Below are 20997 nucleotides of genomic sequence, written 5' to 3'. Positions count from 1 at the left end.
TTACTGACTGTATTGTTGCATAAGAAACATGAATTCCTGCAGTGTGTTTAAGATGCTCTTTAAAAAACTTTCCCCATGACTGTCATGTGAAAAGTGAAATTACCTGTCTTCCCTACCTTGTATTTTTGATTGTTATTCGATACAGTAAAAAACCAAACTTCTTGTTCCAAGATCCAGAAAGCTGTCTTAAGTTGCAGAGCTATTTAAACATCTCTTACTGCCTCAAGGTAAAACTTGTGTTCTTTCAGATTACTCCAGCATATGGGTATATCAAAGTTTGAGGTCTTCTGTTGGCACAGAAAAAGAACATATGCTATTCTTATAAACTTCACATACTTACTGGTTGTGGCTTTTATTTCTTACTATGTATATTTTTACATATTTTTCTCCTAAAAGAAAAGTGGACACAGTATTTAAAAGTTAGCCTTTGGACTGTTATGCTAATTGTTTAGAGGCTTTTGACACCTCTGATTATGATGTTAAAACTTCAGTATTTATAACAGGTGGTCCATGCTCCAACTCCTTTGTTGGTCAATATTTTTATCTCTCTGGCAGATATCCCTGCTCTCATTTTCTTGAATTTTTGGGTCCAGAAAAAAAAATAAATGTAAATCCCTAATTAGCAACAGAAAGATAATGAACTACTACTTCTGTTGCTTTCCTGTAACATCTTCATAACATATGTATATTAGTATGAGTAATTATTACAAGTAATTCCCCTTATAGTACAGAAATAAAATGTATGTATTATTTTTAATAGTTCTAATACTACAGGATGATTCCTGTAAAATAATCTAAGACTGCTAAAGAAACAATACAGAGAAAAATTACAGTGCGAAGTAGTGTATGGGGATACCTAGCGTAAAGGTGATGGTGTAACAATGATGGAACTCTGTTTTTCCTTTAGATTCTAATTAAAACAGACAAATTGAATGACCGTTTATAAGCATCTTGCATACTTAGTAATTTCTGGCTTCCGATTTGCAAAAGTTGTCTCCTGTGACATTTAGGAATTAAGTCTTTTTTAATGTGAATTCCTTTATGTTACATTAATATGTTGCTTTCTGAAATCAAGCCTTTATTCTTGTCATATGTAAATTCTAATCCTGACTTATTTTTATCTACTTGGTTGGGTTAACATGCTTGTCATGTCTGTTTTTTTGCCGTTCTCTGTTTATTTCACTGTAGTGCTGAACAAAAGACCTAATTTCTATTCTTGTTTTGATCTGTCAATAGAAAATGGAAATATTTACATTTAAGTGATACATTTAATAATAAGATTTCTAGCAATACATTTTAAAACCTTCTGTTCCTGTACTTCCTAATCAAAGTGAAATCTCTCTGGCTATGCTACCAGGATGCAGCACAAGAGTCTAAAAATTGTTTTGTGTCATGGGAGATTTGTCTAGCGGAAAATGAGATGTTGATTTGCATGAAAACCAACCTTTTCCTTGAGCAAGTGTTTCAACTGGGGATACTGTAGTGCTCAGCTGTGACAGAAGCTGGATACTTCAGTATTTTGGCAGTGGTTGAGATACTCTTGCAAGTCTCCTGTCCTGTTCAGACTGGATCCCGTGAAGCTCTCTGTTTCCTGGCTGTGGCTGAGGACATGCTTGGACTGCAAGTGTGTGTGACAGCGGTGTGAAGGGGACACACCGTGGCTCTTTGAATTGCCCAGACAATGTGCCTAGCTTAGGACTTTCTGACTGTCTTCATCTTCAAGTACCGTGAACATATGGTCTTTGTTACTGTGCAAGTTTAGGTTGATTTTCACCAGAACCAATGTTTTCACATCATCATTTCTCAGTCATATGAGAGACTTTATTTGCTATGGAAACAAATATATGCTGGGCACGAGATGCTGACTCTGGGCCAGTTGGACTCTGTAGTTATTCCTGGGTATGTGTTAGGGCAGTAAGAGATAGTTGGCTCATATATTTGGTACTTTTTCCTGTACTTTGTTGTGGTGCTCAGAGCTGTGCACAGCTCCTGCCATGCCAGGGAGGGTGGAAGAGTGAAGGCAAGCAGGGAACGGCTCGTCACCCTGTGGGGTTTGTGTGCTGCCCTACTGCCAGCCCCACACCCTCGGTGTGTGCGTGGTGGCCTCTGGCCGTGCACAGGGACAATGTTCACATTAAGTAAAAATGTGCTTTATGTGACATATACTTGTTACTTAATCCTTGTTTTTCTTTTTGAGCTTTTGTTGGCAAAATTTTGTTGGTCACAAGGCTTACTGTTTGCTTACACAAGACTGAGGCATGTTTAAACACTTCTTCTCATCTTGAGATATTTTTAAAACTTCTATAAAATACTAAATCCTCACTGGAATTCTTTGAAAATGTGTCTGATGAAACATTTGTTTTACACATGTCAATAATCACATTGTTTAATACTGAATTTTTAAATCATTTTAATTTCAAACACATCTATTTTTATAGCAGCTCACTTTTATGCTCGGGTTGGTAGCTGTTGTTATAATCAGGACATTCTTATGAGTAAATTTATGAAAATTAGTAATCCTGTTTTACTCAGTGGAGTATTCTTGTAGACAGGTGTTGCCCAAAATTGGCAGCTTCTCAAATTACTTAGAAAAACCTATATGAATGCAGGACTTTCCTCAAATGTAATATCTTAAAAATTGTAAGCTTTAATTGGCATAGAAGGTTTGTCTTCCAGTATTCAAGAGTATCTTTTGCATTTTCTAAATTATGTTCTCCCATTCCTAACTGCATGTGATAAATGTTCTGTCTTTTGAGAATGTGTTATTCTAAATAAGTCTTTAATTAAAATGCCATGTTTAGATGGTTCATACACATATGATATGAAATGTATGTAGTTCTTTAACAGCTATTTCATTAGATGTTGCTTTATTTATAGAAGTAGTTGTTAGTATTCTGTAATAACGGTACTTTTTTTAGCAGGTCAGATTGTTTCCCCACAGTCTGCTCCAGCCTGTATTGAAAACAAAAATGATGTGAGCAGAGAAAACAGCACTGTTGACTTTAGCAAGGTAAGTGTTCACTGATGGTGAAGAGAGCTTCCTGACTACCAAATAGATCTTCTAAATTAAATAAAATGAATCCATGTGTATCAGGAAAAGCTGTGAAGTGCAAATTTTACTTCAGCATTAAAGTTTTGTGTGCACTGCAACACAGTTTGTATATAACAAAAGAGAATTTTTCATTTTCTTGATAAATTACTGGTAACAGGAAATCACAGTTTAGGAACATAGATAAATTTATTGCATGACAATGTCATAGGTGTATATTTGTAGGGGGAATTTTTACAAATTAACAGAAAATTATCTAAGTAGGAAAGTCATTCAGAATTCTTATAATTCAGATTTACCTCTCAGATTTTTACTTTTTGTAGAAGTAATGCATGAATGCAAACTACGCTTTTTATAACCTGAACTCGTGGATTCCAGATGTCTCAAACAGAATGTGTTTCTGTAAACCTATAACTTAATTCTTCTGGCAAGCCAAGATATTTCAGTACACTTCACAAAAGATGTTAACTGTTCAGTAGTGGAGATTGCAATGACAGTTCAATGTTAGATAGCAAAGAAAAGCAAACAGCTTCTCAGCTTTAATGTAAAGGAGAATCCTAATTTGTTTAAGAAGTCTGTATGTACCTAAAACAAACTGTCACATTAGATACAGATGACAGACCTGACAGGGATAGATGACTTCAGCTGACACATTAATACAACAAAGGTTGAGTAAGTGAAGAAAGGTGATTTAAACCAAAATTCTGAAGAACAGCACTTTGAGTCTGTTAAATCTTAATGTTAGTGCAACTGAGCTAAAAGTAGAGTTATGCGATTGCTCCATCTGGTGCCAGACTTATTTCCTAGCAGCAGTAGCTATTTGCACCATTTGAATTCTTGACTGAACATGCTAGACTACGAATGGTGTATGGCTGAAATAAAGATGGGAAACAGATCTTTTTGTCAAAGAGAGTGAGAAGAAAGGAGGCTGGCTGGGGATGTGTTATGGACCACATTTCTACAGAGGTAGGAAGGAGATACATAAACAATGACAAGTTGTTAAAAATTTAATGCTAATACTTTAAAAATATTTAAAACTAAGATTATAATGCTTTAAAAAGTCAAATATGATTTTGGTTTCCTGATATTTATATTAAAAGTGTTAACTAAAACTGATTGTTTTGGCAAGTGTTCTAATATCAAGATGTAAAATTTTGTAAAGGATATCAAATATAAATAAAGCTATCTATTCAAAATTAAGCTGTGCAGAGGTGAAGCTCATAACAACCCAAAGGGAATGACATGATTTTCAGTAGTGCTTTTCTTGGACGTTTCCCCAATTGCTTTGAGTGTTGTAGGATCAAAATCCCAGTCCGTTATCTAGCTGCATGATGTTTGTATTAAACAAGAATGGGGGCTGCATCATTTGATCTTTCACTCACTATTTCTGTAGTGCTGCAGCTTTGCTGATCAAAAGAGCTCTTCTAATTAAACTGGCCTGAGCAGAGATCAACATGTCATCTTTTGGCTACCTCGGCAGTGTTAGATACCAACAAGGTTGTCAGGAATATGAAGGGAACAACCTTTGTTTGCAGGAATGAAATAACAGTAAAGGATTGTAATCTAAATACCTTTTTTGACTGCCTTCAAAAGGATAAATGGATCTTTTTAAAGATGCATAAGTAAAGTACAATTTCCCCTTGAAATGTGCTATTGCAGGAACTCCCAATGGTTATAATTGGAATTATAGGCACAGATTGAGAGGAAAGTAGAGCAGTGCACTAATTTTCTCTTGAGTATTGTGATTTCTTGCTCCAATTTTGTTCCACATATTAATTTCATTTATCTTCTACAAAAAAGCACCTTTGACTACCTCACATATTATCTTCTTGCTAATCTGTCTCCCATGGGCTACTTCTAATATTCCAAATTTTGGAGTTGATTCAAAAAGCTGACTTAATCTGAGTAGAGCACTGAGACTGTGTTGATTGTATTGGTATCTATTTATGAATAATGTGAGACATGGCACTAAAAGCTGTCTTGAATGTTACTTCAGTAGCACAGAGAGGGAGACATCACTTCTGATGCTTGTACTTGTAAATGAGTCACTCCTCTTTCTCTGGGGACACGGTGAGGACTTTGTATTCGGGGGGTGATATGGATATGATCTGTCACGGCACCACTTTATCCCGTGTCTGAGCAGGATGGGGATGGCAGTTTAACAACTGCATCTGCCTGGTCTCTGCTTCTTATGCCAGAGGCTGAAGGAAACCCTAGTTGTCCTGAAATACAAAATTTATAAAGAGACTGCACCCGCATCCGTTCTCATGGCAACGTTCCTATGCTCCACGTGGAAACAGTATTTCTGAATCAAACCCTGGTTCCATACTGACAGAGTTTGGTCTTTCAAATACCATGTGAAATAATTGACTTGTTTTTGAATACTGGTTGGCCCTGCTTATAAATAAATTTGATTAATGTGTGTCATGGCTTGCTTAAGAAGTGATGTTGGGTATCTTCTGTCTGTCTTCATGTCAATTTGTTTGCTTCTGGGGGAGGTCTCCACCACTCTTTTCAGTCCTTGAGTTGCCTTGGAGGGGAATGACCTCCACATTAGTTATTTAGTTTTATGTTTAATCGGAGCTTACTGGGACTATTTAGTGCCAGGTCATGAATGTGGCTCAGGTTAGAGTGCAGATTAAGATGAATGTGAGGTCTCTCCAGCTAAAGACCTCTTGGGATAAGATACATATGATGGATAGGTTAGATGAAGCATTTGAAGGATGTAGCTTCCGCCATTGCCCCAGATTCACTTCAGGGCCACCTCTGCTCTCACCGTGTAGTGGAAGCAACACCCGGGGTTCGGGTGTATTTGCCTAGTTTGATGCTTCTCTGCCAGCTATTTTTCTTCTAACTGGGGCTCTGTTCACTACCTAAAAGATTTTGGAATCTCAAGCTGATAAATAGTACAGGAAACATATCTGGAAATGCTTTCTGGTAGACAGGAGACTGAATGTTTCTTTCAGATCTGAATCTTGATCCTGTGATTGGTATGTTAGTGGGACATTAAGGTGACAACTGTAGCATGTACGTGAGACACTAGTTATTAAATGTTAAATCCATTCACAAGGTAAAATTGGCACAGAATGCACATTGCTATGTGCCCGAAAGACTATTTCCTTTCTCTCAACTATAAATGACCTATGACACCAAAATTAGGCGCGAAGTGAATCTGTTTCGGTTTTGTATTTAACCCTCACGAGTTATTTTGTGATTTGAATGGGGAATAGAATTTGCCTCGCTGATACTTTAACTTGAAAAAGTACTTGGTCTCCAACCTTCCAGGTTGATTTGATGCTTGTTTAACTTTGTGAGGTATTTGGTCATTGTTCTAGATTAGCTTAGGGTAGCATTAGACATCTCTTTGTGATCTCAGCGAAATAAGATTTCATTACACAGGCAACTGTGTTATATCTGAATTCTGATTTAGTGCCAGAGCCATTTGCAAGAAAACAATTTTCTAAATATTACCAAAAACTATGCAAACTAGTACTGACAGATGGCTGTAAGATAGACATTAAAATGGTCCACTTTAACAGTTTATATTGGATTTGGTTGCTGTTGTTGTGTTTAGATTAATAAAAGGAAAGCAAATGACAAAATTCATGCATTTTGAAATGTAGACAATACTCGTGCATAATGAAATCAAACATACATTATATACTCTATTACTCCATGTCGATCTTTGTTACAGAGTAAGCTCTAGACTGCTACTGAGGAAATAAATACATATTAACACATTCCTAGGCAAATACCTGGAGCTTGTATAGCAATGTCACGATGAAGCTGCTTCTCCGTTTTTTCCTACTGTCCCTGCAAAAGTCAACATCACTGCCTTAAAACTCTAAGGTTTTTATTCTGCTTTGTTCTTTCAGTTTACTCTTGAGACGGTCACGGTCATAGCTTATTTTCTGTTATTTTCAGCAGATGGGCAACTGTCTTCCATTAAATCCAAAACCAAAAATACATCCCACTTAGTGTAGTAGAAGGAACATTACATGTAGTGGAACCTGTTCTTCTCATTGAAATTATGATACAGCAACTATGGATTCATGATCACCAGAATTGTTAATTATGGAAAAATAAGGTGTCTTCGTTTCTTCTACTGTTATGACTTACTGATTCTGTTACAAATTATTGATGCTGTTACGATTATTGATAAAAAGTATTACTAGGAAATTAATACTATATTCTTAACAAGATTTTGAATGTGATTTGTTGTCCTCATAAATTAATTTTGCAGTACTTTAACTATGTTTCCAAGAAAAATTAGTCAAATAATGAAAGAGCAGTTACTTGGTTTTGAGAAACACTTTTATTTAAAAAAGTTACTCAACAGACAAGAATAGTAGAAACCGTGTAATTGAAATAACTAAGATTATAGTGCAGTGACTAGAAAGTTTCTGTCAACAAATCAGAGGGAAAAAAATCTCTGTGAATAACTTTCAGGTTGTAATATACTTTCCCAGGTTGACCTACACTTCATGAAAAAGATACCACCTGGAGCTGAAGCATCAAACATCTTAGTTGGCGAACTAGAGTTCCTGGACCGTGCGGTTGTTGCTTTTGTTAGGTTATCTCCTGCAGTGCTGCTTACAGGACTAGCTGAAGTTCCGATTCCAACAAGGTACAGTTGGATTTATTTCTCTTCATGTTTTTCTGAGTACCTTGTGGAGACAGGGTGATGTGACCTTCAACTTTGTCATTTACTGAGTTATGAATTTGGTTCGTTCTTTAACAAAGATACCTCTTAGAGACATCTTTCCACTTATCCTTTAAATAATGTATGGGTATATTCAGAGACATGCCGTTTGTGTGTGCAGATAATCATTCTTCACAGAAGTAGAAATGATAGCTTGTTAGGTTACAATACACAGTTTATCCTATACAAACTGGTAATACTGCAGATGAAATACTAAGGTGAAATATTCAGCTGCTTAGAATATTTCATCTGCTGAAGCTACTTGTGTGATAATGCATAAGTATATCCAGAAGAAAAAAATGAAGAAGGAATTGAATAGAGGGAAGAAACAAACTGTGATTTGATTCGCTAAGGACAGTGAATGGATGAAGAACATGCTGTAAATATCATGCTCCTCTAAAAGTTACTTTGTAGATACTTGCATGGTAGTGAACGTGACTTTTAACCATATATTTTTATTAATTTTTTTCTAAGTTGAAACTTTTTCTGAAGTACTTTGGTTCTGAGAACAAATTATGAGGAATTTTTAAAAATCTAAAATAGACTTTGTAGTCAAATAGAAAGCATTTAAATAGATCAGCAGATACATGGTTTCCTGCTGGGGTTGATTCAGATCAAAACTCCGAAGTGATTCTCCCATATCTGAATTCACTGCTTTAACTATTATTGCAGTCTCTCACTTTTTTTTGTATTTGTGCATATGTTTGTACACCTATTCTGCCTCTCTTTCACCTTCCCTCTTTTAGTTTCTGTAAAAATAGAATTCCGACAGAAGGCAGTAGTGTATTCCAGTTGTTTGTGACACTCAGGAAGGAGTGTTATGATATGAAATGCAATGCTGAGACTCAGATCTTTGCTTCCAGTCAGATAAACAGTACAAAATTTTCTTTAAGTTGTAGTTACTTTGGATATGACTTTTTTGGTCTTCTCTAATTTTTGCCTGTGTATAAGGAACATTGAGGGACTGAGCTGGCTTTGAAAAAATCTTCTGAAGCCTTTCCTTGTAACCTTTCCCAGCTTTCCACAGAAAAAACCCACCAAAAGGAAAACAACAGATTTCTTGATTTTTGGCCAAAAGAAAATGAAATAATTAAAAATTAGGATAATTAAGAATTTCTGCAAAAATGTTTATTAAAAAAAAAAAAGGTAATAATGTTAGTCAAAAAATTGTCTTTTGCATTTTAGCAAAACTGAGAACTTCAGTTATTTCATTTGAACCTGTCCTCTGCATTTTATAGAACCCTACTAGCCCCAAGCCTAGATAGAGGCTGTCTAGAGCCTTAATGGGAATAAGAATGATTTTAAAATGATTTTTATTTGGGGTAATTTAACTTCCCCAATATTGCAATAATACTATTATCATAAAATAGTTGATTTTGCTGAATTAACAGAATTAAATAATGTGTTCTGTACGTAGATTATAATTGCATAAATTTATTATGTAAGGTAAGGTTTGTTATATAACAAGGTTTTGATAGTCTCAATCAAGTCTGACTGTGAAGCTTATGATATATTTTTGGAAGTTATTTTCACATTTTTTCTAACCAGAGCTTCATGTTTAAATGCATGTGTGAGGATCTTGAAAGAGATTATATATAATATTTGTCTTGGAGATTCTTCTAGTCTAATTTTTAAATAAGTATTTCTGTAGTATGTATAGTTACTTTCAACCATCTATCTTTCACTTTTTTTTAATTTATCTTTTATTTGTAGATTTTTGTTTATTCTTCTTGGACCACTGGGTAAAGGGCAACAATACCATGAGATTGGAAGGTCAATTGCAACACTAATGACAGATGAGGTATTTTTATTCATGTCTTGGTTTTAGTCATTTTGTACTGACTGAGGAGGTGTGTAATAGGGAATCTCCAATGTGGAATCGTCCAGATTAAATGTGGCTAATCATTCTGATGATGCACAAATAGCATTCTAGTTCATTTCATGATCCTGTAACAGCCAAGATTATGCTGCTGTAAGGAGTTAACAAAATGAGAAACAATATTCACATGCAAGGATATCTTCACAGAGAAGATTCCATTTTACACAGTTACTTTCCAGTGGAATTAATTGTGTTTTAAACTGTAAAATCTCTGGAACATTTAGCACCCATAAGCATTTTTTTCCATAGCAGCTGGAGCTTCTATGAAAACTATGTACCAGAAACTCTAGTCATTTGAAGTTGAGTTTGTTTGTTTGGTAGGTACTGCAGGAAGTGTGTTCTATCAGAGTTCTATTTCAGAGAAAAGGGGCCATTGTAAAAAAATGTTATGAAAGTATTCCTTTCCCCATCTCTTTTTGCTCCCACGTACACTTCTCCATTTTTCACAGGTGTTCCATGATGTTGCTTACAAAGCAAAGGACCGCAATGACTTGGTGTCTGGAATTGATGAGTTTCTTGATCAGGTTACTGTTCTCCCTCCTGGAGAGTGGGACCCAACGATTCGAATAGAACCACCTAAAAATGTTCCCTCTCAGGTTTGTACACTGCAAAATTCAGACACTTTTAAAAGTTGTGATGAATTTTTGCTAGGTAGAATTAAGTCTCATTAATTTAGCATTTAGCAGAGTCACTATATAGACATTTTGCATGCTCTTTTTTTTTTTTTTCTTTTTGTTTTTGTTAATTTGCTTTAAGAGAACCCTTGTCTTGCAAGCATACGGTATAGTGGTGACATTTTGTGTAGCTCGGTACTAGTTCTCTCCTGAATAAACATAGATAGTTGTATCTAAAGATCTTAAATTCAGGGGTAGTTGGTCATAAACATCTTTGATTATTCTGAACAGCCATGGTTTGTTTTTGTTCTAAGCTTATTGCAAGAATTGGTCAAAGCAACCTGGCTTGCTACTCTTTAAAACGTTTTCTGATACAAGATTTTCTGTGATCCATTCTTTAAATATCTTAGACCACAATTCCTTCTACTATTTCCCGTTACAGAACTCCTCTACAGCTTATGAAGAGGTTATGTTGATGAATCTTACAATAAAATTTACACGTTTAGTCTTTCAACTCTCAAAGCCTGTTTCCTCTGCTAAAATTATGTTTTAGTTACTAAGACACATGAGAAGTATCTTTTCCTTCTGGTAGGAGAAGCGTAAGATCCCGGGAGTGCCAAATGGAACTGCAGCCCATGGGGATGCAGAACAACCTGGAGGACACTCTGGACCAGAACTGCAACGCACTGGAAAGTTAGTGAAAACATGTGCAAAATCTCAAGTGTTCTAAGTGATGCACTTCCAAAGGAACCATGATGGTCTGGTTCTCTCTCAAGTGACTGCCTTGGCATATGAATTTTTTCAGGCATTTTTTCTGATTTGCATACCACATACATGCTAATTTGCAGAGACGGGGAGAGGGCAAGAGGGTTTGAGTTTTCACATTGTATTTATTGCAAGCTCCTTTCTCTATTATTTATAAAGGTCAGACCTCTGTTAAACTTTAACATTTCTTATTTTTGTACAGCATGAAGGAAAAGTTGGGAATAGTCTTATGCCATATATTATGAATGCTTACAACTATTTTGTAAGGGTTGTGCAGCTCTAGCATTTCTTTTTTACCTCAGTAAGCCATAATATGTCCCAGTACATGAGGCGATGATTACCATGGTGGCTGCAGTTATACATACATTGGAAAGAAAAATTTGCCCAAGGAATTCTTATTTTCTCTGGTCTAATGTGGTGTGCTGTAAGTGCATCAGCTGTTCGTGGTTGCCTTAGTTCAGTGTAGCTGTGTGATAGACTTTTCTTTTACCTTGCTGCCTCTTGATATTAAAATATCGTTCCTACCTGCATAAGGCTAAAGATTCAGGTTAGTGTTAGTGTACACGGTGGGGCAGAGCAGATGATGGCCAGTCTGGCTGTAAGCTGTTCCCTCAGTGGTGAACCTGGTCATTGACAGCTCAAACGATCGTTCTAATATTTAGAAGATGGTGGCACTTCATCTTCCTCTTTACCCCAGCAACATCTGATATATCGGGTGCCTGTGAGAAAAAGAGCATTGCGGGGATATTTACTTTAACTGTGTGGTATATTGTAAGAGAGAGTTTGTTCCTAAATACTTGATTATAGTTAGCACAGAGTAAATGACAAAAGGTGACATTTCTTGTTCTTGGAAAATTGTGGCCTGTATTCAATTCTATCATCAAGTGTGTTTAGGAACAGGTTCTCAAATAAAGAATGTGAAGCTCTATATGTAGACGTGTCGGCAAATGGGCACTGTGGTAGCTCTCTGATTAAACAAATGCAAAGAATCACTTCACATAATAAATAATAGGATTTTATGTGTGGGAGCTAACAACTGTTCAGAAGTTTTGGGTCTGGATGATTAGATGGAGATTTTATAAAAGAAATATGCAAATTAGTTTGTTTTAAAAGCACAATTTCCTGATGAAAGTTATCAAGAAAGAGTTCCCAGAAACTTTTGCTGGGAAGGGTGAATTATGAGTATGTATCATTTGATCAAGGAACGATAGCTTCTCTGCAGTATATTTAAGGGAGTACTGTGGAAGAAAGTTTGGTATGCCTTTTTCATTAATTTGATCTGTTCTATGTTTTTTAGATTTTTTGGAGGATTGATTTTAGATATAAAAAGAAAAGCTCCCTTCTTCTGGAGTGACTTCAGGGATGCTCTCAGTCTGCAGTGTCTGGCATCATTTTTGTTTCTCTACTGTGCTTGCATGTCTCCTGTCATCACATTTGGTGGTCTGCTTGGAGAAGCAACTGAAGGTCGTATAGTATGTGTTAAATCTGAACTTTTAAAACAAACTTAAATTCCTACCTTTGTGGTTAGTATTTTCTTACTGTTGCATGAATCACCTTTAAATATTGGTGTTTCAATGTTTAGAAGGCTATAGACATTGCAAAAAGAACCTGTTTGAAAATTTATGGACACTTCTCTTTGTATCATATTCAGAGTGCAATAGAATCGCTGTTTGGAGCATCCATGACTGGAATTGCCTACTCTCTCTTTGGTGGACAGCCTCTCACTATACTTGGCAGCACAGGACCAGTTTTAGTATTTGAGAAGATATTATTCAAATTTTGCAAGTAAGTGAAGATCATGATATGCATCATCCCTCAGGTGTTGTTAGGTAAAAGTAGAGACAGTGATCCCAAAGTTCCAACATCTGCAGAGTAAGATCAGTAGTTTGTTTTGGAGTGCATTGCTTAAGCTTTCAGACTCTGAAAATTATGCAGTGACTGAGACAAGTGAATTGGTGGTAATGCAGAAAGGTTGATGTTTGGGTGGGTTTTTTTTTTTTTAAATTGTTGTTTTTTTGGTTTGTTTTAAAAAAAACCAAAACCCCAACCTGTTTTGAAGGGAATGCAAGCTTCAGGATGGTGGTTTGGTTGTTTTATTTTTTTAATTGTATCATTTTCTACTCTGAAACAATACATTTAAATCTGTGGTTTATCTCATCCCTAACTCATGCAGAAGGTGTTACCTCTCACCCAGGAAGCAAGTGCAGTGGCAGTGGTGCCATCTTTCAATAGTCACTAATATAGACCCTGCCCTTCTTCCACCTGAACAGAGGAGGGGTGAAGTGTCATGCCAGAACAGCATATTCCCACATTTATATTAATGTGCTGTACATGACATACCTCTGCCACAGTGTGGGTAAAAATTATGTCTGCATCTTGGCAACCATCATGCTTCTCTGTGATCCTTTCTGCTTTTCTGCCTTATTGCTGTGATGGGGACTTCTGCACCAAGATCTCCTGAACAACATAGAGTAGGAGATCCCGCTTAGCACTCCAAAAGTGCACTTAGCACTTTTATCACCTTCAGGTAGACCTTTCAGTTCTCTGTGATAATGTCACCCATTGTGTTTGGAGCTCTATTATCATGTGCAATAAGCATACAGGATTTTGATGAAAGTTGTTGTTTTAGCTGTTCTTGCAGCTTAAGAAGAAATTGGCAGGTGTTGCCTGTTCACAAGGCAGGATATGGGATAAAAAATGGGTGGTGCTTATACACTTCATGTGTGTGACTGCTCTCAAAGCCGCTTGCTCACTCTAGTAGAGAGTGCAAGCTCTTTGTGTCCTGTTAATTGGGAGGAGAGCTCAGGTCAAGAGGTGACTTGACAGTATCTTCAGTTCACAATAGGTAAATAATTTCTGATTCAGACTGTCCCCAGAATCTCCCATCCCTAGGGAAAGGAAATTTTGGAGCTGCCTCTTCTCCATTTACTGTGGCTGGACAAAAGATAAACTGTGTTTAATTTGTTTTCTTTTTTTTTTTAGAGAGTATGGGTTGTCGTACCTTTCTCTGAGAGCTAGCATTGGACTGTGGACTGCAATCCTGTGCATCATCCTTGTTGCAACTGATGCAAGCTCCCTAGTCTGCTACATTACCCGGTTTACTGAAGAAGCTTTTGCTTCTCTTATCTGCATCATTTTCATTTATGAGGCCTTAGAGAAGCTATTTCATCTCAGTGAGACATATCCAATCAACATGCATAATGATTTGGATCTGCTGACTAAGTACTCGTAAGTAAGATTTCTTCTGTTAACACTGGGGTTTTTTTTCATAGGTTATGTTTTTTCTGGGAGGGATGCAAACCAGTGCACAGCAGGAAAGGTTTGCAGTAGTTGCAAACTTAACATGTGGAAGCTATTGAGTTAGGCATGATGCTGGCATATGGACGCAGTAGTTACTGGAGGTATGTGTACAAGCAGTACACATTTACTTAAGTAAAAATATCTTGACTTGGAGTTTGGAAAAGCTTACACACATGCAACTTGGAAGTCCTAGAATAAAACATAGGACTTGGAGGGACCTCAGCTTTAGGTCTTTATTCACATATTTATTTAGTGAAGTGTAACTCAGTGATCTGTTAGTATAACCTTGTACTGATGATTTATAATATTTTATTGGGTGTTCAGGCAACACTTTTATATCATATTTATCTGTTGGGTTTTTTTCCCAAATTGAAATATTGACCTATCTAAGAAGGATATAATTTGATGTACCTCCTTTATTTTAACCTCTCTGGCAGTTAAAGTTCAAGCTCCAAGAACTGAAGTGGATTTGGAATTGTTAGGTGCTTCCCAGCAGTGATTGATTTTGTCATAATCAATTTGTTCTTAATAACAAGATTTTTTAATTTGACTCCATTTAAGCAGCTTTACTTTATGGTGGAGTTTTGACAGGTAGTATTCTACTTGGGGAATAAAAATGTGAATGGCTTTAATCAGTATAGTTTCATTTAGAAATAAAAACTCATAGACTTGTTTCTCTGATATGAGAACAAAAATGTTCTTCTAGTAAAGGACAAGATCCTAGTCTGTCCTGAGGCCAATTAAGCCTGATCACCTCAGCAACTCAAATGTCATTAAAAAGCATTTTCAGAGAAGAACCCCCTCCAGAAATGTCTTTTTTATTTCACTGAACCCGTTTGAACCCTCTGCATGAGCAGGGTGGGCCCCAAAAGGAACAATGCCTGAACAGTGCCACATCTTCTGTTCACTGGAAAAACAGGAGTGTCTCAACCAAATGTCTCATTTGCATTTTAAGCTGGGAAAAACAAAACGCAGCAACAGAGAAAACATTTGAGCTTTGTATATGTTATCACTAGGAAAATAGTTAGCAAATCCTGAATCTGAATGCACATTATATACCTTAATACAGAACAAGTTAAATTATAGAAACTATAGTTCTGCTGTGACATACTCTCTCATCATGCTGAAAAAAATACTATTTCTCTCTAATAGTTTAATCAGTAGACAAAGGACTATTAATTTGAAGAGAGAGCAATAAACATCAAGAATAGACCATGCATGCTGTTGAGGTTATATTCTGGTCTTATTTAACTTCACTTAACTTCTATAGAGTCAGTATTTTACCCTAAAGAGCCTCATATAGCACAGTGTTTGTGGATTATTTTTGTTTCCTTTACCACTTGAAAGTAGTTGTCTCAAAGGGAAAGGGAATACAATGTTCTCATACGGTTTTGAAAAACGGATGTTGAAATACTATACAAAGACAAAAAAATATTCAGAAACCATTTAGCAGGTGGAGCTGAGCTGTTAAAATATGTAATGAAAAGCATAAACACAAATAGAAATACTGATTCCTGGGTAGTTAGCTTTATTCATGGTTAGCTGAATCCTGTGATATTGCTTGAGATTTTGGAGAAATAAGATTAACAGTCTTAATTGTATAGGGGTACAGTGATAGGTATCTCTGTATTTTATGGAAGTGTTTTATCATAGTCCTTATGTTTGCAAATAAATGTTTTTGGTTTTATTTAAAATTCCATTCATTAATCAGAATCCCAAATTGATTTTTGAAGGGTGTTGTTTACTTGCTGCGTGCCCTTGGTAATTGTCTTCATTGAATGTAGAACGTGCAGAGCACACAGAATGGTATAAGAGCAGCAATTGTTGTCCTCCAGTTACAGCTATTGACCTGTCCTGTCCTACAGTGTTGGAATACCAGCACATGAGTTAGATTTTCCAAACACAATTCCTGAAGGACAAGTGTCTTCCAGATGTTTGGAAGAAAGATTGACCACTGCCTGGTGGTTTCAAACACATATATAGCTATCAAAATTATTTGATATAATAGTTTTGTAGTTATTTATGGGGTCATCATTTCATACCTATATTCTCAGTTATTCTTCCACTCTGTGTAGATAGTACAAATAAATTGACTTTTAAACTCTTGCATTACATTTCACTTTCGACATTTATGTTATATCTTCTACTTTCAGCAATATCCTGTTTATTATAGATATCATGTCCATGGGAACAGACCCCACTAATACCAAACTGACTAGCTGTAGACATGGTTATAGGCAGCATAGCTCTTATGGGATGTGGCTTATATTTTTTTAACCTTAAAACTGATTGTTGGAAACACCAGTATGCATACCGATTATCTTGTAAGAGTACATCTGCTGATTCCAAGGATCTGTGCTCTGAACACAGCAAAGCAGTAATTCCAGCCTCTTCTGTTCTCTCCCTTCCTTTCTCCTTCATCTGAGTTTTTCTTAGTTCTTCAAAACCGCCCCAACAGTTGGGAGTATGGAAAGATGTGCTCTGTTGGAGCAGCTCTACATCAGCTGCCCAAATGACCCGTGCTTTCACAGCAGGCTTGGTGCAACCTGAACTCCATAGGTTTGCTGTGCAGATATGCACATACTACTCTGTCCAGACACAGTAACCATTTGCCCAGAACATGAAGGTATCACAATTATCATCCCCATGGGATCACCGCAAGACAAGACATTTCAAATAACCCTTGGTCCCTGCTCAAATGTCTGCACATGTCTCAGTTCCAGAAAAATCAGAAACTAGAAGACAAATAAGCATAAAAGCTCACTTGAAAAAAAAAAATCTTGTTTCTTTGTGTACTTGAAGTTGGGGAATATTCCTTTCACAAGGAATTAGAAGCTTTTTCTGCAGCATCTGACTCCAGTCCTTCTACTTGCAGTTTAAATGGGTAACAAACTTGGGCTGAAAATGGTCCTGTCCTTAAAGGACCAGCATACTCTGTTACAGAAGCTAATTAGTATCTGCTGTTTTGCTAATTAAAACAGCTGTTTGCATTTTCCTCTTTGGGGATTTTAAAGACAAGTTTTTAATTGTTAGTAAAGCCTTGGCAGTTCTTTAATTAGCAATGGGTGAACTTCAAAAGGTTGAGCAACTCATTTCTCTTTGAATGCGCAGCCAAAGCTTATGTAAAACTTTATTCTTGGATCTGCAATTCTATGCTGGAAAACTCAGGTTATACTGTAAAATTTCTGTGTTTTCTGTATTCTGTCTGTTGCTCACTTGAAAAGTTGATGATAAATAGGTCAGGACACTGTATATATTTGAAGCTTCCAGTGTATGCTGTGGGCCAGCCCGCATCTCTTCTGCCATGGGCTTTCTGAGGATGCTCTGATGTCCACAGGTGCATCTACATCCCAGTACTGTTGCCTTTGCCCTGGTGAAGACATGAGTTTGACTCAGGAAAAGTCATTGGCGTGCTGTTAGTACTGTCCTTTGGAGTACTAGAGAGACAAAGAAAATAGTAATTTAAAATGGTTGGTATTTCAACCAGATTGGAACCATATTCCAAGTGAGAAAGAAAACCCATTCTGTATTTTGGGTGGGTTTGAATTCTGTCATAAACAGTCTCTGTTGCAGGAGTTTGATGTAAAAGGCTGTACTGCATGCATCTCCTCTTATATTTAAGAGTACAAGAATCATTACTAGTATCTGCCATAACAAACCTTAGAAGACTATAGAAAGAACATTCAGAACAGTTGGGATGATTATTTTTTGTTTAAATCAAGCAGACCCAAATATTTGAAAATCACCTGAAAGTCCTCCTAAAAGATTTCTTAAAAATTTGTATTTACCATTTTAGGTAGAAGATAAGAGTTTGAGTTCGTTACAGAAATCTATCTCAAAAAGACAAAAATATCTTTTGTTGCATGATCTAATTAATGTAGAACTAGTCCTAATGCACTTTTTACTCATTTTCTTTATTATACTTGTTTGTTACTCTCTTGAAATATTGGCCCTAATCATCAGGTGATCTACTTGCAGGCAAACCCATTCAGTGTTCATATGTAACTTTTTCTTAAAACACCAACTTTATGATATGGACAGTAAAGAATAAGGCGTTTAAGAGCTAAATCAAAAGAAGGAAAAAGACAACCTGATTTTCAGTGTGCTACTGTGCTGCAGTTTTTTTCTTTTTGAACTGCATTGTTTTGAAGGAATTTAAATACAGTAGCTGCATTGTTTATTACATAAAATACACATACTTTTTGATCTGTTTTTTGTTTTTTTGTTTTTTTTTTTACTGTGACCTTTTTGTATTTGTCATGCCATTAGCATTTGTAGGTTGGCATAGCAACTCTCTTATTTCTGTACTCTCCTCCTCCTGCTTTTTCCTACTCTGTAGCAAATATATCTTCAGTTAGTGAATCCTGTCTGGAACACTGATACATATCAGTTTTAATGTGTATATAAAACATTAGGATACCATTTTTGCTAGGAAAGGAGAACCCTACAACTGGGTGGATTAGAAACAGAGGTTCTCAAAAGGAAAACAAAATAAGCATTGTGGATGAAAGGAACATGATTTAGAAAGCAATCCAGTATTCTTTAAAATACAAGCATTTTAAGATAGTTATCTCAGAATACAGAAGATGAATTCTTTCTCAGTGTGAGGTTGCTTAGATCTTGGGACTTTATATATCTTTTGTTTTTTATTAATTCTTTTTTCAGAGTGATGAATTCATGTTGTTTTTAATAATTCTTTACCAGAAGTTACTCAATTATTAACAGATTACATTGAATAATTTTAAAGTGATTTCTTGGCATAGTAATATGCATATTGCAATCTGTCTTGGTATTGACATGCACTTAAGCATTAGAAGTAGAAAATCCCACTCTGATGTAATTAAGGAGCCAAGTTCATGTCAATCTCAGTATCTTTTGCAGGCTATAGAAAGCATTGCTTCTAGAAGCCATTGTGAAGATTAGTTTTGTGCATACCACTGTTTGCACAAGCAAGTTTTAAATCTTTCATTATCTATATGACTTAATCTAAATACATTATTACTGGATGCAAATTATGTTGGTTTATACCCTGTATAAAGCTGCAAGTGGAATGAGAAGAGTCAGTGATGATAAGCACAGAATTTCTCATTAGGATCCCAGGCATGCAATTGAATTCCAATTCCTGTAATGATTTCTTTGAACTTAGATATGAATATAGTTTTTCTTTTCCCTTTCTTTATAGTTTTTGGTTTTTGTTTTTGTTTGTTTGGTTTTTTTTTTTTTTTCCAGTTAAGTAACTGTGCCGTATTGTGTGTGTTTTTCCCTAAGATTGTCCCTCTTCCTCCCAGAATTATGCAACTGCCATCATTGAGTTTAACTGCTGGTTCCCTTTTGCTTCTTGATAAACCCTGGAATCCAGAAATTATTTTTCTTTATTCCTTTTATTCTAGGACCTCTCTTTGTCTGCCCAACCCAATTGACTCATTTTTCTCTTTCTCTCTCTTTTGAGCCCAGGGAGTGCCCACCTTGCTTCATTCTTTCCTACTACTCATCCCCTCCACTTTGGAAACAGATCTCCTCGTTAAGCAATTCTCCACAGCATTCAGTCTGTAGTTGATAGCTGGTCTACACAATGCCTTCAAAATCTAGAAAGGCTTACATAAAATCCTTGGGTGGTTTTGTTACAGGACATTTATGTGTATTGATACACTACACCTGAACAATAGAAACTTAAGCTGACCATATAGCATTATAGTATATTACAATATATTATTTCTGAACCAGCATTGTACTGAATCTCTTCTCTTGTGGTGCATGTTTTTTTAACTTTGGAAGCAGGGTGAAGTGACATCCTAGACAATTTCTTAGTGAAAGCTTTCAGATGAATTGTCAATATCCCACGTAATTACACTGCTTTTCTGCACGTTAACTTCTGTTTATGGCAGTTACATACCATAATGCTGCTAAGAATGCATGGACTGCATACTGCACCAGGCAGCTGATAAAGACCAACCTTTATGAGTGACAGGCAAGGTTAACAAAGGTATGATGGGATTATAAATCTGTTTTCTAGACTTTCCCCTTGACAGAACAACATTCTCCTCCTGATGTGCTATCCAAAGAAACCTGATTCTTTGAGATTTTTTCATTCTAATATCAGTTTCCCCCTCTCAGATTTATCTCTCTCTATGTATGTGTGAAATTGTTGTGCTGCTGAGTGCATTGTCTAGATACTTTTATAGGCTTTTCTGTTTTCCTCCTCAACTTCACCAACTAATCTATACAGACTTCCAACTTAAGAGAATATACATGGATGCCTACTGATGTTCGTGATTGTCAGAGATGGGCTACTTAACTCAGTGGTCTAATTCAGGGTGGCAGATCTCATGAATAAATGAATAAAAAATCTTGTCTTGCCATGACAGCTGTGCTTTGAAAGGGTTTTGTGATACTGAGAATAGAACTTATCTGACAGGTCCATTTCCCATCAGTATTAATTATTTTGTTTCCAGTTTCTTCTCCACTGAGACTTTGATTTCATCATTATGAATGTTGACATGAGAAGGAATATGGTAAATATAATGCCAGGGATATACAGGTGTTGTAGGTATGGGACAGCAGAGAAAAGTCGCCTATGATATTTTTGTCATCCCCTTCCCATACAAGTTGTTAGACAAACAGAAAGACTCTGCGAGTGCCCATAATTCACATGAAGATGGTGTATTTGGAGACAACCTAAACTTGCATA

General features: G+C 36.2%; 1 protein-coding gene across 7 annotated transcripts in view; it reads left to right on the top strand.

The window, feature by feature from the left end:
* Positions 1–20997, top strand: part of SLC4A10 (solute carrier family 4 member 10) — a 165323-nt gene that overhangs the window by 115527 nt on the left and 28799 nt on the right. For 5 of the 7 annotated variants that reach the window (XM_030017002.2, XM_030017005.2, XM_030017001.2 and 2 more), the window contains 8 exons: positions 2919–3010; positions 7519–7676; positions 9465–9552; positions 10080–10226; positions 10837–10937; positions 12307–12481; positions 12661–12794; positions 13992–14237. In XM_030017002.2, coding sequence (XP_029872862.1) covers positions 2919–3010; positions 7519–7676; positions 9465–9552; positions 10080–10226; positions 10837–10937; positions 12307–12481; positions 12661–12794; positions 13992–14237 — 1141 coding nt within the window. The remainder of the gene's footprint in view (positions 1–2918; positions 3011–7518; positions 7677–9464; positions 9553–10079; positions 10227–10836; positions 10938–12306; positions 12482–12660; positions 12795–13991; positions 14238–20997) is intronic. The other 2 variants (XM_030017004.2, XM_030017000.1) reach the window with 1 other exon arrangement.

This window comes from Aquila chrysaetos, chromosome 6 (assembly GCF_900496995.4).
Source record: "Aquila chrysaetos chrysaetos chromosome 6, bAquChr1.4, whole genome shotgun sequence".
Classification (NCBI taxonomy): domain Eukaryota; kingdom Metazoa; phylum Chordata; class Aves; order Accipitriformes; family Accipitridae; genus Aquila; species Aquila chrysaetos.
The sequence above is the reverse complement of the archived record's forward strand: the minus strand, read 5'-3'. Positions and strand labels throughout refer to the sequence as shown.